General features: G+C 36.8%; 1 protein-coding gene across 1 annotated transcript; it reads left to right on the top strand.

The window, feature by feature from the left end:
- Positions 1 to 15,357: 15,357 nt before the first annotated feature.
- On the top strand, positions 15,358 to 16,742 carry LOC110885808 (protein arginine N-methyltransferase 2). Its single transcript, XM_022133523.2, has 3 exons — positions 15,358 to 15,668; positions 15,814 to 16,212; positions 16,288 to 16,742. The coding sequence occupies exons 1-3, from the start codon at positions 15,401 to 15,403 to the stop codon at positions 16,599 to 16,601; spliced, it is 981 nt and encodes a 326-aa protein (XP_021989215.1). The 5' UTR covers positions 15,358 to 15,400; the 3' UTR covers positions 16,602 to 16,742.
- Positions 16,743 to 18,375: the final 1,633 nt, after the last annotated feature.

The raw sequence follows: 18,375 nt of genomic DNA, 5'->3' as shown, positions 1-18,375 counted from the left end.
CAGTGTTTATGGATTTGATTAATAGAGTCTGCAAGCCGTATCTCGATAAATTTGTGATTGTGTTTATCAATATTTTGATTTATTCAAGGATGAAGGAAAAGCATGAACAACATCTACGAGCTATCTTAGAGCTGCTCAAGAAAGAGAAATTATACGCAAAGTTCTCGAAGTGCGAGTTCTGGTTGCGTGAGGTTCAGTTCCTTCGCCACGTGGTAAATAAAGATGAAATTCATGTGGATCCCACCAAGATCGAGGCGATCAAGAATTGGGAGACTCCAAAGACACCAACCGAGATCCGTCAGTTCTAGGTTTGGCAGGGTATTATCGCAAATTCATTGAGGATTTTTCGAAAATCGCTCAACCTTTGACCTCCCTTACTCAGAAAGACAAGAAGTACGAATAGGGAGATAAACAAGAGGAAGCTTTTCAGTTGCTGATGAACAAGCTTTGCGATGCACCCATTTTGTCCCTACCCAAAGGCACTGACGACTTCGTGGTATATTGCGACGCCTCGCGTCAAGGTTTAGGCTGCGTGCTGATGCAGCGACAGAAGGGTATAGCCTGTGCTTCGCGCCAGTTGAAGGTTCACGAGAAAAATTACACCACACATGATTTGGAATTAGGCGCAATGGTGTTTGCATTAAAGATCTGGCGACATTACTTGTATGGCACCCGATGCACGATCTTTACTGATCACAAGAGCTTACAACATATATTCGATCAGAAGGAGCTTAATATGAGACAGTGACGATGGGTTGAGTTGTTAAACGATTATGATTGTGAAATCAAGTACCACCCAGGAAAGGCGAATGTGGTAGCAGACGCCTTACGTCGAACAGAAAGAATCAAGCCCATAAGGGTTAGGGCTTTGGAAATGATTGTACAAACAGACCTCTCATTGCGCATTCGTGCTGCGCAGAGGAAAGCTCTTAAGGAGAAGAATCTTGAGGTTGAATATCTCCGTGGGATGGAGAAACAGTTAGTACCCAATAAGGAAGGAACATTGTGTTTCACGGGAAGAATTTGGTTTCCCCTCTTCGGTGGTCTTAGAGACGTTATTTTCGATGAAGCTCAAAAGTCAAGGTATTCGATCCATCCCGGAGCAGATAAGATGCACCAGGACTTGAAGGAATTTTACTGGTGGCCGAGATTGAAAGGTGATGTTGCAATGTATGTTGGCAAATGTTTGACTTGTGCCAAGGTAAAGACCGAGTATCAGAAGCCTTCAGGTCTTTTGCAACAACCTGAAATACCCATGTGAAATGGGAGCAGATTTCAATGGATTTTATAACGAAGTTACCAAAGACACCCAGAGGTCATGATACGATTTAGGTAATCGTAGACCGTCTGACTAAATCTACACACTTTCTGCCGATCAGGGAAAAGGATAACACAGGTAAGCTAGCCGAGTTGTACCTCAGAGAGATAGTTGCACGACATGGAGTGCCCCTCTCGATTATATCTGATAGACACGGAAGATTCGTGTCAAGGATTTGGCAATCCTTCCAAGAAGCCTTTGGTTCTCAGTTGAATCTGAGTACTGCATTTCACCCACAGACAGATGGCCAGAGCGAACGAACGTTTCAAACGCTAGAAGATATGTTGCGAGCTTGCGTAATGGACTTGGGTGGCAGTTGGGACACTCACCTACCTTTGGAAGAATTCTCGTATAACAACAATTACCATGCAAGCATTCAAGTTGCACCGTTTGAAGCTCTCTACGGACGCAAGTGTCGATCACCGTTATGTTGGGCAGACGCGGGTGATAGACAGCTTGTTGGTCCCAAATTGGTTCAAGAGACGACAGATAAGATTATTCAGATCCGAGAGCGCATCAAGGCGGCTTGTAATCGACAAAAGAGCTATGCGGACCAAAGAAGGAAACCTTTGGAGTTTCAAGTGGGAGATATGGTCTTACTAAAGGTCTCACCTTAGAAAGGTGCAGCACGCTTTGGGAAGCGTGGAAAGTTGAACCCGCGATACATTGGACCGTTCAAAATCCTGGAGAGGATTGGTCTTGTAGCCTACAAGTTGGATCTACCCGCAGAACTAAATGGAGTTCATGATACATTTCATGTATCTAATCTGAAAAGAGTCCAACTCAAGAAACAGTTGTCATTCCTGCCGAAGAAATTCACATTGACGACACACTCCACTTTACCGAAGAACCTGTTGAGGTTACTGATTGGAAGGATAATAAGACACGCAAGAGTAGTGTTAAGCTCGTCAAGGTTCGATGGAACGCGTGTTACGGCCCAGAGTTCACTTGGGAGCGTGAGGATCGCATGAAAGCAAAATACCCGCACTTGTTCCCCAACTCCCCTGCAGCTAGTAGCAGAGCTTAAAATTTCGGGACGAAATTTTCTTAACAGGGGGAGAATGTGACAACCGTCAAAAATCCAGGTATCCGTACAATTTAACTAGTCTTGATTAGTGCTTAATGACTGTGCTGAATTACAATTAATTGCTTTCTGATTACTGCGTCATACTTACATATGCGTCACATATTGCATGATGTCACTTCATTATTACATGCAAATCACATTGTCACAAACGATGCACAAAGCACAGTTAGCACAGTTAGCGGATAACTCAGAAAACGCTGACAGGACTCAGCACATAGACAGACAATGTTTCGAGACCCAGTATGGGCCAGAGACTAAGTACTACACTAGCATGGTGTGTAGGGAAGTAAGGACCACAAAACTGCATGCCTAAGTGATAGTTTAAGTGCCGGAAAGTGCCTAAAACCCACATAAAGTGATGAATTCAGCATAATTCAGCAAAAATCAGCATTTTAACAAGCTAGTAACATGCAAAAATATGGCTAAATGGTCCTGAATGCTTTCCTAAGTGTCGGGAATTAAAAGTGTCACAAAAGGATACATAAAGAACACTAAACGGTGTAGTTTGACACTTTAATGAACCGGTGTCTAACCGAACAACCGGAAACTACCCGAAACACCAAAATTACACGAGAAGCATTGTTTTAATATTTCTGAGCTAGTTATGATCCCCGAACACCCTAACACATTATATAACACATAATATGCATAAACACTAACTAAACCACTTAGAATCTAACTAAATAACCTAACTTACCATTAAACCCCAACCAATACCCCCCCTTGTTGTGGACGGTCACCAAGGTGGCCCCACACCTTGATCTTGCTTGATCTTATGAGATATGATTAGAGATATGTATTATACTTGGAAGACACATTATCCATTGGTTAAACTCTTAATATGAGTATAAGTAAGATATGAGAGATCATAACCATCATTATCTTTCACGCACTAACACACACACCCTTCTCCTCCCTCTCCTCTCCCATTCTCGGCCGAGAATCACCACACCACCACCACCATTGTCAAGCTTTGCTCATCCATTCCAAGGTAATCACAAGGTGTTAGAAGCTAAGTTAAGAAGTTTGGAGCTTTTGGATCTTCAAGGACCTCTTTCATTTGCTATTATCCATCACATTTGTCATCCTCATCTTCTAGTGTTCTTCCCTAGCCCTTGTGCTAGTAGTAAGCTTCTTGTCACTTGAATTTACTTCTTATGTAGTTGGTTAAAAGATGATGTATGATGCAAATCATGAATAACATTAATGAACAAGGACATAATCTCTAACATAAAGCTTAATAACATAAGAATACATGTTGTTTAGTGTTGTCTTGTTTCTTGATGATTGATTATTTGTGTTTGTGATGTTAGACATCATATGAAACCTACTAGATTGTGATTAAACACATGATCTAGTAAGTTAAGGTGACGATCTTGTGAAAGACCAAGATGATCATGCTTTATGTTTTGCATGAACTTGAAAATAAAAATGATTTTGTGAATGATGAAGCATGTAACATGTTACTAGTCACAAACTTGGATGATTTCAAAACTAGTTTTCTCAAGAAACTAAGTTAAATCACAAAATTTACATAAACATGGATTTTAAAGAAACTCACTATGTTTTTAGTGGTGAATCAAGCATAAGAAATACATTGTTAACAAGAAAATTTCAAGAAGATTGATTTTTGAAAAATCATCATACAAGTTGTAAAAGACTAAATTTTACAAGAATAAGATTTACAAACAAATAACTATATTTTTAAGGATAACAAAGCTTACTTAATGACATGGTAAGTTACTACAAGTTTTCATAAAAAGTTCAAGTTCATGTTGTTGTGTAAATTACATAATTTTGGCACTAGGTAAGTGTTGATTGAATTGTTGATTGTTTGTGATGATTTTAACCATGAGTTTTCTACATAAACCTTGCCATAAATTTTGTTACAAAATACAAATATTGGAGGTTGGTTTTTATAAATGAAAATGGATAAATATATATTTAGAATATATATATATATATATATATATATACACACATATTAAAGACATGATGTGTGTGATTATTTGTATACTTGGTGTAATAGTTATATTATTTTAGGGTTGAAATAATATAACTTAACAAAATACCAAGAATTTGCAATCCAAAATATTACCAAAAATCTCATGGAATAAAAATACAAGTTACACACATAATATTGTGAAACCGAACGCAAGAATGTAACTTACAAAATATTCCGAAAAATATGTTTACAAAATATATTTTGGTAAATAACATTTTTGACACAAGGGATGAAAATATGATTTTTATGATTATTACAAAAGTTATATCACATTTTCGACAAGGAGAAAATGTATTATTTTGGGAAGTAAAAATATATTTTCTTGGAATATTTAGAAGATATATGATTTTTGGGAAAAATATATATTTTCTTGAAATACATTATCTTTGGACAAAATAAGATTATATATATATTCTAAAGTTGGACTTGAAAATATATTATTTTGAAACTATAAATATTTTTGCCAAAAGGAAAGATTATAAATAATTTTTCTAAGTAATAATTCTAAAATATATATATTTTTTGGGAATTATGTATATTGTGGACTCTTATTAGAAATAATATTCCAGAAATTCTAACACAAAATTAAGTATAAGAATACTTAACATATACAAGAATATGAATATCCATGTATGAGATACCCCCGTCCTTGGGAAGGAAATATGAGTATAAATACTTGAGAAGTATTATTACAAAAATATTGTTTAATAATTATTCCAAAATTTAATATAATTTAAAGTTAAAATTGTTGGTGCATACGTCTGTCGACTTCGTCTTGTATCGAGTCTTGTATTAGATAAGATAGATCAGGGCACGCAAAACAAGAAATGTGGGTGTGAAGGTATTTCGCATGAAATAGCACAGAGCTATTTCGTATGAAATCAAGAGTATTTCGCACGAAATTGTAATTTCGTGTGAACTTAATTTCGCTTGAGTAATTTCGTGCGAAATTACTATTTCGCATGAGTTATTTCGTGCAAAATCACCAGCCTATAAATACCTGATGTGCCATTTCATTTGTAACGATTCTGATTACGGTAGCGAAGCTCTGCCGAAGTGTCTACAGCATTGTAATCGATCTGATATCAATAGAAAGACGGTTTAAAGTGATTTCTCGTGCAATTCAGCTGAAATAACATCGATACATCTGTTTCCGCCTTTTGTATTGGTGAAGATCTCTTCTGATCGACTCGTTTGGGTCTGAAAACGATCCTACAAGTGGTATCAGAGCTCAGGAGGAAGAGTTCTTACCATTTCAGCTGCAATTTCTGATTTCTACACCTTCTTTTCAAAATTTAACAAATTTTCTCGGTTAAAATGGCTTGATTTTCAGACATATTGTGTGAAATTGTGTTTTAACAAACCCTTGAAAGTTTCAGACATTAATTCGGCTTAAAACAGGTTCAATTTCTCAAAAAACTGTCCGAAAGTCTTATTTCGCACGAAAGTTGATATCATTTCGTTTGAACATTGCTGTAATTTCGCACGAAATCAGACTTGATTTCGCACGAAACCACTATTTTGTGTGAAGCAATTCAACAGTTCGATATTTCATACGAAATCAGCATTTGATTTCGCACGAAATAGCCATTTCGCTTGAAAGTGTTCATCAGATTGTTATTTCGTACGAAATAGCAGTTCATTTCGTACAAAAGCTAATTTCGTGTGAAGCTTCATTTTGATTTCACTTGGAAAGCTAATTTCGATTGAAAGAGATTTGATTTCGCTTGAAAACTCTATTTCGTGTGAAGAGGGTATTTCGTTTGAAACTGACTGTTTGTGAACTTTTGAAAACCAAATCATGGAGAATGAGTTTTATAATGTCTTTGCTAGTCCGATGACTATTACTCAAAGCACGTTGCTTGAAAATGAGACGGGGACAATGCAAAAACCACCTAAGCTTATGGATATTGATGAGTTTAGTGGATGGGCCGAACGTTTTGCTAACTGGGTTGAGGCATATCACTTAGATGCATGGGAACATACTGAATTTCAATATGCTAGACCAGTTGGGGACAATAATGTGAAATACCAATTAGAGAATTGAGTGCTGAGGAGAAAAAGAAATACAAAGATGAGAAAATGATGGTTAGTTTGTTGCAGTAAGCGATTAAAGAAGACATATTGATCTTACTTCAACATAAGGGAAGTGCATTTTCGATATGGACAGAGTTAGAATCAAAGTTCATGGGAAGTACCGATATGCTCAAGAACAAAAAGTCGCTTTTGAAAAAAAGAGTTTGATCTATTTCGTGGTTTGAGACTGGAGAACACCAAGCAGATTATCGAAAGATATTGCAACTTGGTGAAAAACCTGAATAGATTGGGCATCAACAAAGATAAAGATGAGTTGATTGAGAAGCTGGCTGATGCGTTGCCACATGATGTTTGGGGGACGTATCTGATGATGTTGAAGAATAAAACAGATTTTAACAAGATCACACTGAGCAGTTTATTAAACATCTTGAAGCTCAAGAGATGGGGCAAAGGAAAATTGCTAGAATGAAGAACTATGATGGAGAACAAGATATTTGGTTGTATTACAAAGGTGGTGTTAGTGATAAAATCAATATGTCTCCAAAAGTTGAAACTGCTTTCAATGCCACGGGTTCTTCTGACAAGTCATCTCAAGGATCAAGTAGCAAAATGGGATTTTCTTCGTATCCGTCGTTTGATCCACATTTTACAGCAACAAAGAGTGGCAAAGTACTTCAATGCAACATTGCATTAAATCTGGAAAATGATCAAAACTATTCAGAGGAAGTTGCTAAAAGCCATATGTCTTTGTTGGTGACTGTACTTGAATCTTATGGTAGTTTAGTTGCAGGGAGAATCGGGAATCCAATGCTTACAAAAGAGGATTATGATCAAGTAGATGCTGAGGAGATGGAATTGATGGATATAAAGTGGTGCTTAGCGAGCGTGCTGAGAAGAGCCGAAAAATTTAAACAAATTACGGGAAGAGATGATTTCCGTGATGCAAATGTTTCTACTTTAGGCTTTAATAAATCTAAAGTCACTTGTTTTCGTTGCAGGGAAAAGGGGCATTTCAAGATAGAGTGCACAAATCGCAAAGCAAGTGGAGCTCAAAATCCTTTCGGAAACAATGACTACTATCGAAAGGCGATTTATCATCAAGTTGCTCAACAGCCATATCAACAACAACAGCCACAAACCGCTCATGCTAGGAAATAAATTGAAAGTTCAAAGAAAGCTTGTTTTCATAATCAAGATGATGGAGGTTCATCAAAAGGATTCAGTTGGGATAAATACATTTCAAATGATAGTAAAGCATGTATGGTAGATCAAGAGGATGAAAAATTACTCGAAGGTTTCAGCTGGGACAATTATTGTCCAAACAAAGAATTACTGGCTAAAAGTTTTGTTGCTCAGGTTGTTAATGATTATACTGATGATTATTGGGCAGAAAAAATCAGAAAATATTTAGATGTTGAAGATGAGAAAAGGAAGAAATATGAAGAAGAAGAAGAGCAAATGAGACAAGCTGAAGCTGAGAAAAAGAAAAATGTTGAAGAAGAAATTCAAGTGAGAAAAGTCAAAGAAGTTCCAGCATTTGAAATTAAAAGAAATGCTGATACAGTCAAGGTTTCTAAGAAATGTATGAACTGTGAATCTCTGATAAAGCAAAACAATGAATTGTTGCATAACAGAAAAAGGCTGAAAGAATCATATGATGTTTTGAACAAAGCCATGAATCAATACAATGAGACAAGCAGTGAGCAAGCCACAGCAATGAAGACACTCAAAGGAGCATACATAAGACAGCTTGATAGTGTCAACTATTACACTGAAAAGTGTGCTAAGCTTGAGTTGAAACTGGAAACTCGGAGAATAGAAACCGAGAGAGTTAACAGATTATTAAAAAGTTACTCATGTTCTACTTTTGTGGTTGACAGGATTTACCCCATAGTGGAAGGAATGAAGACGTTTGAAGAAGAAAAGACTTCGGAAGAAAAGAAGTCTGAAACAAAAGAAGATGATGAAGTGAAGATTTCTGGTAAGAAATCAAGTGTTTTCTATAACAAATGTCCACCCCCGGTCGAAAATGGATATTCTCCTCGAAATCCAAATTCAGAAAGAGTTAAAAAGGCAACCAACTTACAGTGGGAGTCTGAGTCTTCAGATAATTTTCCAGAAAATATTGATGTTACATTTACATCGTCTGACACTGATCATGAGTCTGAGTTAATAAAGAAAGTGGTCGATCAGGTGTTGGATAAGGATGAAACAGAGGAGTCCAAGTCGGAGTCAAAGTTTGAGTCCTACACGTCAAAGTCAACAGTCAAACAGGGCAAACGGGTTTACAATAAAGAATTTCTGTTATCAAAATCTAATTTGAATGACGAATTAATCAAAGTGGCATATACTTTGAATGATTCAGACAAATTATATTTTGATGAAGATTTTCCAATAAGAGGTGTTAAATCAGAAATGATAAAACAGGTTTTCAAACTAACAGAAATTAATATTTCTGAAATAAAAGATGGAAATCTTTCTGAAAACCCCAAACCTTACACCTCAAGAGTTCAACAACGTTTAAATAAGAAAAAGGGTTACAGTTCTGGTTCTGGTTTTCAAAAGAAACCAAACCATAACGGTAACTTCAAAAAGAAAGGATTAGGTTTTATTCCACCAAAAAATTATAAAAATGAGAAAACTTATAAACCAAAAACTGTTTTTGTTTCAGGGAAATCATCCGAAGAAGAAAAAGAGCAAGTGTTCAGAAAGCAAACCAACAAAGAATTCCTTGCAAAGAAGCAAGATGAAATGAAGAAAAGTATTACTTAGAAGAAGATAGAGACGAGAACCTGTTTTCAATGTAAAACAGTTGGTCACATTGCCAGGAACTGTTCAAAGGCAATACAAACAAAACAGGGAGTCTCTGGTAAACTGAAAGAAAAAATTGTTGAAAAAACCGAACCACCAATGAATAGATTTAAAGTTTTTGAAAATTCAACTTATGAGGTTGGTGAATGTTCAAAAAGTGTTTGTAAAAGAAAGGAGAAACTTAACAACCAAAAGTGGGTTGTTAAGAATTCAAATGATAGTTCTGGTGATAAATCTGATTCCACAAAATCAGAGGAGCCACAAGTTGTTGAGAAAAAAAGTAAAATCAGTTCTGCCATTGGATGATGAAAATTTTCCACCATTGCGGGCTGAGAATTTTAAATCTAAAATTGGAAAAGTTTAAATTTCAAATCAATTATTTCCTGAAAAGAAAGAATTAGATGTTGAAAAGGTCTTTAACCCCACTGTTCAAAACATTTTTGGAAAAATGATTGATGGGAAGGTGAAGGGGGTTAAAGAATTTTATGAGAAGAAATTGAAAAAACCAGTTGAAGATGGTTCATCCCGGGTTAGCATCTGGGATAGAACCTATCACGACTAAACTCTGGACTTGCCGGAGCTCCCAAGTTGGTAATCGTGGAGCAGGAATCGGCATCATTCTTGAATATGTTTGTTTGAGTAAATCTACAAGTGGTAGAAAAATGGGTTGTCACATATAAGTGGTAAATCAAGGTCATTAAGTTGAACTTGATTTCATTTTTGATAAAGCAAAATGATGAATAAGACCCCAAGCCTACAAGTGGTTTATGAAATCAACAAAACTTATTTTCCGGAAAAACCATTTTGATTAAAACAAACTTAAGTGTTTTAAAATCATAATGGGAAAATAGTTTGTTGTAAGGGGGAGTTCTGATTGTTTATGCCAAGAGGATGGCGAATTGAAGCTATTCACAATAAGTTGTCATTTTATTGTACAGTTTGTTTTTCAAATTTTCCCAGAAAATCAAAATTGAAACATATTTTGATTTTAGGGGGAGTAAAAATTTTAAGAAATTTCGAAAATTTGAAAAATCAAAAAACATGATAAAATTCAAAAAGCCAAAAACATGAGAAAATGAAAAAGAGTTTTTGTTGTAAAAAGAGGAAATGATAGTACATCAGTGGACTATCACAACACGCTAAAGAATTGTAAAGTCAAATGTAATAAACGATCTCACTGCGGATGTGTCAGTAGGTTTTTACACATTTAGTAAAGTGTTTTCGAGATATAAACCTAAATATCATAACTTGCTTATCTCGTGGGGAATATCTCTCGGATATATGGGTAACCCCCAAAATCTTGTTTGAAAGATCGCTCTTTATGAGATACTAGGTCTTTATGCTTAGTGATATCTGGGGTATTATCCCGAGACTTCTGATTTTACGGAAGCAATGGCCTAGTCCTCGTATAATACTTCTCGCTTGCTTGAAATAAAAGCATCACCCTCAGCATAAAAATGATGAAACATTGCAAAATGCTAATCATGTGCTGTTGAAGAAAAGATTCTCTAAAGGGAACACACCTAAAGTCGAACCATCATCTCTCTGATTTTGCGGAAGCAATAGCCTGAGCTCTCATGGTCTCGCATTTAACCCTTTACAAATATCATCTAGGTATATTCACCTGTAAGACTGAATATTGGGATCTGGATACGGGAGTATATTCTGAGGTGGGACACGCGAATAAGTTTAAGTATCTTAAAACACTAATTCGTATCTCGAAACAGTTGAACTTTGTGTAAAAATTTAAGTGGATCAGTATACTAAAAATCTGTGTGAATTGTTTAGAACTTAAAATGTTTAAAGCTTAACGATGTTGGTGATGTGTCTCATAAACTGATATGATCCTCTTACACAAACTCACAAAAATAGCGTTTGTAAATATTTCTTTACTACATTTCTTTAAATTCAAAAAAATCAAAAAAGATTTTAAGTGTGTTTTAGCATAAATTTTTGAAAATTCAAAAAGATTTTCGACAACTGATAGTGGAGAGCTGATTTTCAAAATTTCGAGTGCTAAACATGATGAACAGGTTTGGGAGAGTGTGCACAAAAGAATATTTTTTCTACAAGTGGTTCATTAGAGACAAAATCATTTTTGAATGATTCCTGCAAATGGTTTCTGAATTTGCTAAATTTTAAATTTGTAAAACTTATGTTTGTGGTAGAGATTGTGCAGGAATGAAGCTTGGAAAGAGCTAGGTTCTGATTCCTGAGAAAGCCTGAGCCGAATGAGAGCCAGTTACAATCCTAGAACAAGAATTCTAGACTACGATCCCAGCATATCGAAAGGGGAGTTTGAAGACATCAAGAGGGAGTTTGAAGATGTAGATAGCCATGTTGCAATTTTGATCCTGTGGAAAGAAGAAGAGATAAAGAGATTGATAGAAGATGCTTACAATGGAGAATCTTTGGAGATTTTGAGAAGACTGATAAAGACTGAAGGTTTGACAACCGAAGACTCGACACCGAAGACTTCGTCAACATCCGAGGGGGAGTCTGTTGGTGCATACGTCTATCGACTTCGTCTTGTATTGAGTCTTGTATTAGATAAGATAAGATAGATCAGGGCACGCAAAACGAGAAATGTGGGTGTGAAGGTATTTCGCACGAAATAGCACAGAGCTATTTCGTGCGAAATTAAGAGTATTTCACACGAAATTGTAATTTCGTGTGAACTTAATTTCGCTTGTGTAATTTCGTGCAAAATTACTATTTCGCATGAGCTATTTTGTGCGAAATCACCAGCCTATAAATACCTGATGTGCCATTTCATTTGTAACGATTCTGATTCCCGTAGCGAAGCTCTGCCGAAGTGTCTACAGCATTGTAATCGATCTGATATCAATAGAAAGACAGTTTAAAGTGATTTCTCATGAAATTCAGCTGAAATAACATCGATACATCTGTTTCCACCTTTTGTATTGGTGAAGATCTCTTCTGATCGACTCGTTTGGGTCTGAAAACGATCCTACAAAAATAATTATTATTTTAACAAGTAATTATAACTTGGAATAATATGGAAGTCATAAAAGAGACGTAACTCAAAGACGTAAATACTAAGACAAGGCACGACCCGTTCGTCTAATGGACCTTAGTACATTATAGGAAGTCGTGTTTGCTGAAGGAAAGTGAGTTACGAGTACTGAAGACGCAAGACAATGAGTTCATGTCCCCCTTTTCTTTAAACTGTTTTGTTTATTAACTTCGGGGGTGAAATACATGTTACAAAAATGATTACATACAATTACAATTGGTATGGTTAGCCTAAGAAAGTACAGTAGATCATGTGAATGGGTAGGCGGATACATAAGACCATTAATCCTCGTATAAGGACCGAGGGGCATGAGTGATAGATCTATTTGGGTCTAGCGAGCCCACACCCATGAGGACCAGGGTGGCCCATAGGGTGACTATGTCTTACAGCCGGAAGCCCGGTACAAATTTGTTAGGTTTGAGCCTTCCTACACCGTCACACATACCAGTGGCCTTGCAAACCATTGGTGATCTGTTTCCTTGTTTGCTTTCATACCGGGATTTACAAACATACATACATACATACACTGTTTACAAAGGTTTTATACATACATACTCACAAACACATGAACTCGCTCAACTTTTGTTGATGTTTTCAAATTACATGTATTTCAGGGAACTAAGTGGATCTGGCAGGTGTTTGCATGTTTTCAAGTTGCGTCATGAATAAAAGATGTCATCCAAAGTCATTAGGGTTTAGGAGATGTGTCTTAATCCTGGACGAGATACATGGTTCTAAACTCGGTTTTATCTAAGGTCTTTTGTCGAGTCTTAGTGAACTCCTTAAAACATGTGATGGTGTGTAATTTGAATTTGGTGTCGACGTTTCAGACAATTATGTTGTGTTATTTGCAAACTTAATTTATGGATGAACATCTAATGGTTTTATCATATAGCGTTGTTATGATTGAATGCTATGGTATTAAGAAAGTCACACCATAATGACGTTTCCACAAAAGTCAGGGTGTGACACCCTACACTTGTTTCATCGTGTTTTGTCACTTTTAACACACGTTAACCTAATATTTAGGCTCTATAAAGGTGTTAAGGCATATGTAGCTTGGATTTTGCCCGAAAATGTCATGGATATTGGTTCGTTCGGTTGTACGGTTACGTTTTTTGCTAAATTACGTCAAACGCTATAACGAACACGAAAATGACCGAAATTTCGCATCGATTGATATTTTTGCATTCTTATGAATAAAATACAAGATTTTAATGATTACAAAAATTTTTGGATGTGTGTACATGGTCCGTATTCAAAAATACGAGAATCGACAGACTTTTGCAGTTTGTCGGAAATAGTCCCTGGACTCAAATAAGCATGTTTTTTTTGCCATACTAAACCCTTCAAAACTTTTATTAAGTTATGTAAAGCTTTGAGAGTTCGAAATTGTAAATTGTCATATGTAATTATACAACACAAGATTTCATTGGATTCGAATTGTTCGGATTTGTACAATGGTTGAAAAGGCACAAATGTCACAGTGATGATTAGAGTGGTGGCAGGTGGGTTGGTGACGGAGCTGAAGAAAGGGGTTGAGAAAGATGGATGAGAACTGATAAAGATTTGGGAGTTTTATTTATTTTTTGTTTTATTCTTTAATTGTTCAGGGACAATTTAGTCATTTCACAAAGACTTAACTGAAAAATTTAACAAAGGTTAGTGTTAAGGACCGCCCGAATTTAAAAATTGCAACCACTAAGACCAAGTGTATAATTAGTGAACCATTGAGACCAAGTATGCAACTTTCACAAATCACAGGGACCAACCAGGCATTTAACTCTAAAATTAGAGAAAAGTGCCCGGATAGTCCCTGTGGTTTGCCCATTTTTCACCTTTAGTCCATAACTTTCTAAAATTACAGCTATAGTCCCCAACTTTTGCAATTTCATTCCCGGATAGTCCCTGGCACGGATGACGGTTAGTTTTTGGTGTTAAGTAGATGTGAAATTACAAAAATACCCTCTTTGTTAAAAATAAAAGTTAAAAACAAAAGAATACAACTTAGCTTAAGTAGGCCCACCTAAATAATAAAAAACAAATTAATTAAAAAATACTTTAAAGCCATAATTCAGCAACAATTTATATATTCGAAAACAACACAATCACAAACTCACAATCAACAACCACTCGACGGCGGCTGCACCATGACCCCTGGAGGCTGCACCTGGACCGGAATTTGACTTTGAACTCCATGATTCTGAAAACTAGGTTTCGGTACAGGAGAAAAGTGAGCGGCAGTTGGCAGCGGCACCGGTCGAAAATTCGGATGACCAGGAGGAGCGAAGGATTGAATCTGCGACGGCGGCGGCAGAGCTACGGCCAGCGGTTGCGAAATATGAAGAAGGTGGAGCAGTGGATGAATCTGCTAGATCTGGTTTTGGTGGATTTGGATTGTCGGCGGCGGAGGTTTGGTGGTCTGCGGTGGTTTTCTCCGGTGAGTTTGTTGAAATCACCATGAAAAAGATGAAGAATGATAGAATGAATATTGGGTGTGTAACAAGAAGATACCTAATATTGGGTCTGCGGTGGTTTTCTCCAGTGAGTTTTATAAACTTCAATCAAGGTGAATTTGGCATGTTTTGATATCAGGAAGTGTTTGTATTTTGTATGCTTATCTTTTTTTTTTCTAACTTTTTGATTGCAGCAGCCAGAACCAATGGCGCAGACGAAGGATGGTGGATGATGGACGTACGACGGAGGTGGTGGTGGTTCTCCGGTGGAGGGTGGTGGTGGTTGTAGTTGATGTTGGTGGCTACACTGAACGAGAGAGAAAGGGGATAGGTTTACCTTAAACCATGTGGGCTCCACCTAAATTAATATATTTATTTTTACATTTAAGTTATTTTTTAATAATAAGGGTATGTTAGTAATTTCACATCAACTTAACACTAAAACTATCCCCCATCCGTGTCAGGGACTATCCGGGAACGAAATTGCAAAAGTTGTGGACTATAGCTGTAATTTTAGAAAGTTTGGGACTAAAAGTGAAAATTGAGCAAACCACAGGGTTTATCCGGGCATTTTTCTCCTAAAATTATTATGCTAAAACCTAGACGAGTTGAGGGAGGGAAGGGCAAGAAAGAAAGAAAGAAAGGTGAAATGGCGGAAGAGGTGTGCGAGGCGGCGAGCAAAGGCGACTTGGAGAAAGTGCAAAGCCTAATCGCATCGGGAGCCGACGTTACATACTTCAACGAAGACGGTTTGACACCTCTAATGCTCGCCGCCAAGCACGGCCAAGCCGCTATCGTGAAAAGCCTACTCGAGGCCGGTGCTCCGTGGAACGCCCTCTCTCCCTCCAATCTATCTGCCGGTGACTTCGCCATGGATGCCGGTCACCAAGATGCCTTTGACATTCTTCTTAACACAGGTACCTATTTATGTACCTGGTTTTAAATTGATATGTATTTCGGCTCTAAACTAGACTAGGCCAGCCCAGCCCGGTTATTTAACCTCAACCCTTTGGAACAGCCCTAGTTATGTTAGTCATCCTTTCCCTTTGAATGTATTTATAGGGATACAAGCAGAACTGATACTTGGTACAATTGCAAGAAAAGAAAATAAAACTGGTGATTTGGATGAGAACTACTTAGAAGATAGAGTTAGTTTTAGTGAGGATAAGCTCATGGATGCTGATAGCAAGGCTGTTATGATGGCCTGGGAGAAGCCATTAATGGAAGCTCATGCAAAGGCCATCTGCTCAAGAGGCAGAGGTCACATTCTCAACATTGGATTTGGAATGGGCCTTGTGGATACCGCCATACAGCAGTATGGGCCTGTTACGCATACCATTGTTGAGGCCCATCCTGAGGTCTATGAACGGATGCGGGCTTCGGGTTGGACTCAGAAGGAAAATGTGAAGGTTGTGTTTGGTCGGTGGCAGGATGTTCTTCCTCAACTTGAGTCCTATGACGGTGGGGATTTGATTTTTTTTGTTCTGTTCAATTTTGTGATTTACAAACTTTGAATTTATGGATCTCATTGCACAGGTATCTTCTTTGATACGTACGGGGAATACTATGAGGATCTAAGAGAATTCCACCAGCATCTTCCCACTTTACTGAAGGCTGGAGGTATTTACTCCTTCTTTAACGGGCTTTGTGGAGGTAACGCCTTTTTTCATGTTGTGTACTGTCAGTTGGTATCCCTAGAACTTGAGAGTTTGGGTTATTCAACGCAACTTATACCATTGCCCGTTAAGGATTGTTTGGGAGAAAAAGTCTGGGAGGGTGTAAAACATAAATACTGGCAGTTAGATACATATTATCTTCCTGTTTGCCAGTCTTTGGAAGACACTGAATGATATCTACTTGTTTTTGTTGCATTTGAGTTATTGTACTTTTTTCATGTATCTGCATGCTACATATCTTTTTTGACTAAAGAAGATAGCAAGTGGTTCATTTTCAGTGTCTTTTTAGGTGCTTGGATTCTGAACTTTATTCAATTGTTGTCCGGGTGGTACGTCAATATTGCAAGTTTGATCATTTCTTTTAAAAAAGTTACATATGTTGTTCCTAAAGGTCTTTTTTTAAGGAACGTTAAAAGTACTTATGTGGTTTCGTCTGTAAGGCTAAACCATAAATCTGAAGTCTGTCTAGACTTCTAGGCAGTCTTTATAGTCCCTCTCCATATGCACGGGTTATCGAAGTGGTTAGGTGCAGAATCAAGTTGGTTCTCACATCCGTGACGCCACCAGATACTGTACACACTCGCAAATCACACATGTGGGATTGTGATCACACACATCGACTCAATCCCCTATACTTGGAATAACGTACCGCTGATGTCAAAGTGTCAAAGCTAGACTTTCATGCCACAACAAATTAGATGATGGTAATATTGAAGTCCAGTATTATTAAATTACTAATACAACCAAAACTCTATAGAAGTAAGTATTTTTAAAGCTTGATAAGTCGTATGACTTTTAACAAAACTAGCTGGTTTCTCAGCCGCGCGTTGCGGCGGATATCCGACATGTGCAAAACGCGTAGCGACGACGGAAGTTCACTGACCATATGATATCATTAAAGTTTAGCGGTAGCAAAGTAAATTAGTAACAGGTAATTAGTCGTGCTCCTCGACGGGTTGAAAACGTAGATAAAATAAGCAAGGCGCAAGGATATAGCGACACGTTTTTACATCGACCGAAAATCATAAAAATGAATATCAATAACGGCTCTGATAGCACCAATATCAGTACCAATGTTCGGTCAAAATCGAGGTTGTACCCTTATTGTTGGAAAAGTACAAGTTCGGTTCATCATGCCACCAGTACGGGATCGGGATCGATACCCGCTATAGCTTAAGCTATAAAAAACGATACTCTATTGCGAATAAGACTCCGTTTTCAACAAAATTTATATAGGAAACTATCAAAATGAATCATGGTAACACACCCGAAGTTGTTCGTACCGTATTGGTTGATAACGGATAAAAACATAAAAATCAATTATATTTTCGATTCTAAACAAAACTTTTATCGAAACATACATAAAAGTAAACATACGATAACATTATATTTGGATTTTTTTTAACATATGCATTAGATTATTAGAATATATGCATTCCAACTTTTAATTTATTTTATATATGACATTTATAAAAAAAATTATCATGACCCGTAGGGTTATGTAGATTTAGTTACTGATAAAGAAAATAATTCACTTATCTTTTTATTTTTAAACCAAATAAAAGTATGCATTAAGAAAGCGTATACTTTTTAAAATAATACACAAACATATTTTTAAACCAAATAAAAGTACGCATTAAGAGAGCGTATACTCTTTTAAATAATACACAAACATAGATGGCAGAGTTGAGTAAAATAACTCGAATATTCCGGGAAGTGAGTGATAAATTCTAAGGGTCGAAGCGTAATTAAAAGAAGTTAAGGGACTAATAAAGGAATCATACGCAGGGAGTGTGATTGCCTGATTGGGATACCAAATGTCAAAACTATAGTAAGTAAATGCAACTATGTTTAATGAAGTCGAATTTCTTTTGTTATTTAGTCATGTGTTTTAAAATTACTATAAGCGTGTTACGAACAGAACTGCTGACAAGAATAAAAATAAAAT

This window comes from Helianthus annuus, chromosome 8 (genome assembly GCF_002127325.2).
Source record: "Helianthus annuus cultivar XRQ/B chromosome 8, HanXRQr2.0-SUNRISE, whole genome shotgun sequence".
In the NCBI taxonomy this organism is placed as follows: domain Eukaryota; kingdom Viridiplantae; phylum Streptophyta; class Magnoliopsida; order Asterales; family Asteraceae; genus Helianthus; species Helianthus annuus.
Note: the sequence above shows the minus strand (reverse complement) of the source record. Positions and strands in the feature narration are given on the sequence as shown.

Coding starts and splice junctions, on each gene's coding strand:
- LOC110885808 (XM_022133523.2), top strand. CDS start 15,401: ATGGCGGAAGAGGTGTGCGAGGCGGCGAGCAAAGGCGACTTGGAGAAA. Junction 15,669..15,813: donor TGACATTCTTCTTAACACAG/GTACCTATTTAT, acceptor ATGTATTTATAG/GGATACAAGCAGAACTGATA. Junction 16,213..16,287: donor TCAACTTGAGTCCTATGACG/GTGGGGATTTGA, acceptor CTCATTGCACAG/GTATCTTCTTTGATACGTAC.